The sequence below is a fragment of the Condylura cristata genome, unplaced genomic scaffold, assembly GCF_000260355.1.
Source record: "Condylura cristata isolate star-nosed mole 26May11 unplaced genomic scaffold, ConCri1.0 scaffold00036, whole genome shotgun sequence".
NCBI classification, from domain to species: Eukaryota; Metazoa; Chordata; class Mammalia; order Eulipotyphla; family Talpidae; genus Condylura; species Condylura cristata.
Window position 1 is genome coordinate 15298212 of NW_004567137.1, and position 6497 is coordinate 15304708.

At 33.3% G+C, this 6497-nt stretch overlaps 1 protein-coding gene across 1 annotated transcript in view; it reads left to right on the forward strand.

Moving 5' to 3' along the window:
• The window catches only part of LOC105854395, a 36386-nt gene that overhangs the window by 18725 nt on the left and 11164 nt on the right, over positions 1 to 6497 (forward strand). Inside the window, exon 8 of the mRNA XM_012732806.1 lies at positions 3244 to 3435. Within this exon, the coding sequence (XP_012588260.1) occupies positions 3244 to 3435 (192 nt within the window). The remainder of the gene's footprint in view (positions 1 to 3243; positions 3436 to 6497) is intronic.

Consider the following 6497-nt stretch of genomic DNA (forward strand, 5'->3'; position numbering starts at 1 on the left):
ATGCTCTTTAACAATTTTGATATTTTTCATCTGTTTGTGTTATTGTTTTCTTCCTTCCATTGTTTTAGACTAATTTCACTTAATTTTGACTTTTACATTTTTCAGTCTCTGATGCATGCTCAGATTTCTACCTTTTCCTTTGTGAGCAATTTGTGCATTTAAGACATTTGATTCAAAAGATATGATATTGCTATGATATTTTCCTTCTAATTCACATGACATTGGAAACCTAAATTCTGATAATTTCTTTGACTTATAAAATAAACAGACATGTCACTGAATTCAAAATGATGTAAGGATTTCCTTTTGTGTTTACTAACTTCTATTTTAGTTGAACTCTGTTAAAGAATATTCTTTGAAGCTGGAAATATTTTACAATTCTTTAAATACTGGCTAGAGTGACTAAGGAGTCAATCTGTGCTTTAAAATCCTGCCTTCCATCCTTCAATTTTTTGGTTAGGTGATACTTAGAAAAACTGACTGTCCCCTCAACAGTAACAGTGGAATTATGCCATACTTGCAACAAATATTCCTTTTAAAGTACAGACATTTTGTGAATAATAATTTGTTGACTATATTGTAATTAGGGGGATGAATCAATGTAAGAATAATTAAAAATATATTTAATATTTCAATCTTGGGATGGTGATATAATTTTCTAATTTGGAAACATCATTCCAACAAATAATTTTCTTTTTAAGATTTTTTTTTATTATTATTTATGCATACAGACATGGGTTACAGGCCAGACGTGCAGAGGATGAATGGATTCACCAGGGACAGAATGAGGAGCAGAGAAGCAGATGTACTGAAATACTCTGCTGAGGGGAGCAGTGAATGAGACAGGAGAGGTCTGACGCGCCATGTGGATCACCTCCCGCACTGGGGATCCAACCGGCACTGAACTGACTGCAGCTAGCTCGCAGTGCTGACTTTTAACCCACTGCACTATCAGGGAAGGCCCCCAAAAGATAATTTTTATCGTGGAAATTTAAGCAACTGTTCACAAAGTAAAGGTCTCAGAATGCAGAGAAATTGAGAAGAAAATTTAGGAACTGGTGATCATGGGACTATTATAATAAAGCTGAAAATGTAATATTTATAATAATTAGGCACATATACTTTATATATATATATATATATATATATATATATATATATATATATATCACTTAGGGGATTATGGTTTCTAAACCCATTTCTAAAATGGCTCCATTAAAATTGAATGGACATATGAAAGTATAAGAAAAATATAGCTAACACCAAGATTTTGTAACACTGTGCAACAGTAAAATATCTACTATACTCTTAACTAGACTTAAATGTTCAGGGTTTGTGGTTGAGATGGAAGCAGTTTAACAATGAGTTGGTTTTGTTCCCTGTTATCTTTTAGAATAGGAACACAGTTTCTTAGCAGTATTTTCAATGGACAAATCAAATAACACACTACAGGCTCAGTCTCCTCTGCTTGGAGGTGTGTGATGAGAAACTGCCTTCACAATAGCTGGGATTTCCTGTTCAGTGTAAGTGACACGTAGACAAGAAATCTACTTTTTTTCAGTGTTGCTTCTCTCTGCACCTTCACAGGAGAGTGTGTGTAAACCACAGATTGTTTTGTCCGTTCCCAATTGTAACCAAGTCTCCCACTAGAGGATACAGCACTCTTTGGCGAGAGGAGGTAGGTGTTCCTGCTGTCCTGTCTCTGCTGCCCATCATTGATTACTAATGCTGTGTGTAATCCAACCATTGATAGGGACTGGAATTACGGAGAACTCTGCTATCTTTACTGAATAATTTAAGGTGGGACAATAATCATATTATGAGGCATATTATAGATTAACTTAGTCAAGTTCTTTACTTTGGAATATTACTCAAGTGCACATATACAAGGATAATTTTATTTTTAAATCAAAGCAATTTTACAAGCAATCTCATCAGCATCATGAAATGGAATGGTTTATTTTGGACTTAGCAATCAGTACATTTATAATTCTATATATTATTTATTGTGTACCCTAACCTTTAAACATAGATTCTTAGAATTAATTCATTTAAGATTTAATCTAGCCTTTAAGCACAGATTCTTCGAATTAATTCATCTAATCAGTAAGAACAAATGTAATTACTTATATAATTTCTTTCTTAATGTACTTTCTTAATAGTAATAAGACCAATTTAATTTTTCATACAAATGCAGATTAAGTAATTCCATAAAATTTGAACTTACTTATAAACTGTCATTTTTTTTTTAATGACAACTAACAGTAAAAGATACACAATACTAACAAAAGAGACTCCTGTCTAAGGAATTCTATTATGTGGTCTAATTTTATATGAATCGTATATAATACTTCAGTATATCAGATAATAATTAAAATAACTTGACTTTTCATTGAGAACTTTAGAAAGGGCAGTTTGAATGTTAGGTGTTTTACATGTATAATATCATATGTGTTTTTATTCTAGTTTTACATTTATAATTCAAGTTGGTGACTTATGTAAATTTTGTATGTTTCAAATTGAGAATTAATTTCAGATTCCACACTTTGAGGAGCTCATTGATTCCATTATCAAATTATCTGATATATTCCAATATCAATACAATTACAATCCCTCTGGATGTTTGAATGAATAGTATAATCCTAAATGATTTTTAATTTATCATTTTATCTTTCTTATATTTCACATTCACTCATTAAATTAATGTATACAGTAAATGTTATTTCCAAATGTGTGCCTTGTCAATATTGTTTAGGATTTCAATATGCTGATGGATCACGTTATTTTTTACATAGTAAATATTCTTGAAATCTTAATGATTTCTTAAAAGTCTACATGCTTTGGAGAAAAATATAATTTTTTAACCACTAATCCCTTTACAAATAAATTAAGTCACTATATAAATGTCATTAGAGCAGGAAATTAATACACATACTAACACAACTATAACACACTTTAGAATATTCAATCTTGAATCATTAAAGTTAGCACATCATTTTTTCTTATGTAGCATTATAACAGTTAATCTAATAGCTTCTGAAATTTTTTTTGTTAGTGATGACTTTAAGTTAGTGTGAATGTTAGTACTTGTAAAATTTCCACATTAGCATTTGGTCTTCTATTGTTCAACCACTAGAATCATGTGAAAAATAAAATAATAGTTTTAAAATTATTTTATATCATGCAAAGGTTTTTTAAGCGATAAGGAAATTTTACTCAGGCTTGTTCATGATTCAACTGCAGTATGAGGTTATCGCTTTCCAGGCTCTGCCCATACGACAGCAGCCGGGCCGTGGCCATTCTGTGGGCAGTTAGTAAGGACTCACGTGCAGCTGTCAGAGCACCGTCCCTGAGACGACTCAGCTGCAAGAGTGAACTAACGCACGGAGAACTCCCCGGCACGGAATCTGGACCCAAGGGTGCTGCAAATGAAGGGTAAGAGCATGAACACCAACAGAATAACAGATAATCTCTGTGGACATAAATTTTCAAAATACTCTTCAGGATTTTCAAGGGAATGACAAGTACTGGCCTGCAAAGCTAAAACATTTACTTGACAAGCGTGTAATTGTTCTGGGCTGGGCAGTTGGGGTGTCTGGTGTAAGTTGAAGATTAAAACATGAATATACCACTCATCTGAAACGAGAGTGAATTATTGGGTGTTGGAGTCTTTGGACACAACTCACAAGATATAATTTCTGGCGGCCAGATTACAATGGGGGTGCGTGTCTGGGTTCCAATCTTCCACATGTGACTCCTTGTGCAGGCTGATCTTGGGTTTGCAAACTGTCAGCATTCGTCTCATCTCTTCTCAGTGTTTCCATTTCTCTCCCTGCAGACTCGCCCTCACCTCCAGGGATGATTGCTGTTGAGGTCCTGGGGATTGTCTTGTGGTCCACTATAGTAAAAATCATGGTTCTCAAGACTTGTAAGAAAATTTCTGAAATATCCAAGGGATGTTTAATGTTCTAAAAGAATTGTCAGTGACTCTCAGGTTCATAATATTTTGTAAAATAGCTCTGATTTATTGCATGATTTTAAATAAAGTATGGGTTGTTTTTTTCAATATTTGTCCAAAGTATTAATTTACAAAGCATACATTTATGAAAATAAATGGTTATTTTCATAAATATATTTATTGTATAAAATTGTGTTACCAAGTATACTTATATTTTCAATAAATATATAAAATCATAATAGTATTTAGAGGATTGTGCATATACATAAATTCTGATTTTTACAAAAACATGTTTAAGAGACTAAAATATCATATCAAGAAATATCAATTAATTATTGTGATATGTTAAAGTAAGTACCTTGTAAGTGGTGAATTAACTACTTATGTTTTAATTTATCCAAATTGTTTATGATTTTTAACTTTTCTTCCTAAATCAATTTTACTCAGGATCATTCTACTCTAAAGCAATAGACGAACTGAAATTTAGAAACCACCATAGATATTCAGAACAACATCAACTTTTATAAAGATTCTTTAAATGTTTTCTAGTATGATAAAGCTGGTGCAGAAATATTTGTCAACAATGACAAAATGTAAATTATTTCAAAATACAATTTATATTTTAAATACATCTTAATCTAGGCAGTAGACTTCTATCTCCAGTAGAGGTAGAGGTAGAGGGCTTGTGTACAAATTTATGTACCTGACTCACTGTTCATGTAGATTCTGTAGTTTGTAGCATGTCTGAATAACTGTCTCTACCTGTCCTTTCTCAATTTCCATTTCTCTTGCTGCAGACTTACCAGTGCAAACAGCTATGTTCATTGAAAAGTTCCTGGCGCTCATCTGCCTAGTGTTGATATGCATTATTAGTATTATTCTGTTAATGATCGCTATTTCCTGTAAGTAAATTTTTGAAATATACGGGAACTGTTCACTTCAGTGATCATCTGTGTCTTTAAGTATTTCATATTAAGGAAAAGAACTCTCATTTTAATGATTGCACTTGAATAAATGTGGAATGATTCTTCTGAATTTGTCCAAACTAAAAATAATTTCACAATTCAAAAACAATCTTTAGAAGGCTGAAATCACTCATTGAATATTAAGAATTAATTCAGGAGACTGGTGAAACTAAGACTTGGTAAAAGTCTGGTCCTTTATACCTTTGAAATATATTTTTTTTCCCAATTGTTCCTTACTTTATTCAGGATCCTTGTGAAATTAATTTTACTCCAGATAATTGTAATCCTGAGCAATATAACGATTTTCAATATAAGAAATTAATGTTATGATTGATTTAGATAAACATATATATATGACTTGCCTTATTTTTTCTAGATAATAAAAAAAAAAGAAGAGGAATGCATCATCCTAGGAAACAAGGAATCAAGCAGGTACACAGTGATTTTCAGAGTTGTGATCTCTGTACAATTCATATTTGTCTCTGTCTTACACTATGTAAAGATAAATAGTATTTCAGGGAAATGGATTTCAAAATTAGATAATGAATAAGTGTGTATCTCTGGGATATTTATTTTTCAAGGGTTTTCATTTGCATCTTTTGAGCATTAGACAATACAGAAGGCATTCTAAACATGACATACATTTCACATTTCACCATAGATCTTATTTTGACTTTTTGCTAATTATCTGTGAAAACTGTATGTGGCATTAAATCATGCAGGCAGAATTTATGTTTAAGACATTTATAAATTATCAATATAAGGCATGCATTGTAAAGATAAGGATTAAAGTTATACATTGTGAGTTTTTCGAGGAACATTAAACACCTCTGCCCACACCAGGAAGGACATTTCTTTAGTTCAGATTATGGGTTTAGGGAGAACCAAAATAGTTTGCTCAAGATTCATCCCGGGAGGTCTGGCCAAGGGTCGCGGAACTTGGAGGCCCTTATCTGTGTGCTGTTTGCTCGAGTGTGCTCAGCGCTTAGCACTCTGGTCATCATGACCTCATCATATCCCACAGACGTACCTGGCTGGGATTCTATTGTTTCTCCACATCTCCCCTTTTCTTTTTATATTTAATGAAGATGTGTAGGGTGAGGGTGTTTTGTTGATGCTTGCAAAAATATCATCTTTTGAGACAGGGTTATTTTAGAGTGAATCACAAAGCACAGATAAGCAAAACAAAAGCCGCACTTCCCAAACTATGAGTGAAACTTTGAACAAAAGCCTTGGGGTCTAAACCTTTAAGTGCATCAGCAATGCCATCAGCCAACTAGTCATGAGAAACACCTGGAGGTGTTGAAAAGTCTTAACAACTTTGTTAAGTTGACCCCAGGAAGGCGGATTACCTGGGGGTTCATGGTGATGTTTATGCTTTGTCTTGATCTGCAGGGCTGCCATCTCTTGCGTTGAAAGTCCGAGGGCTGTCATCTCTTTCTTGAGCTTTGGCAAGTTGGAGTGTGACCTACTACAACCCCAGGTCCTGCATTTCGGAAGAGGAATCCATTTTGTTCCACTGGATCCATCTGGGATGATACAAGCAGAACATTTGCTTTGGCAATTAAAATTAC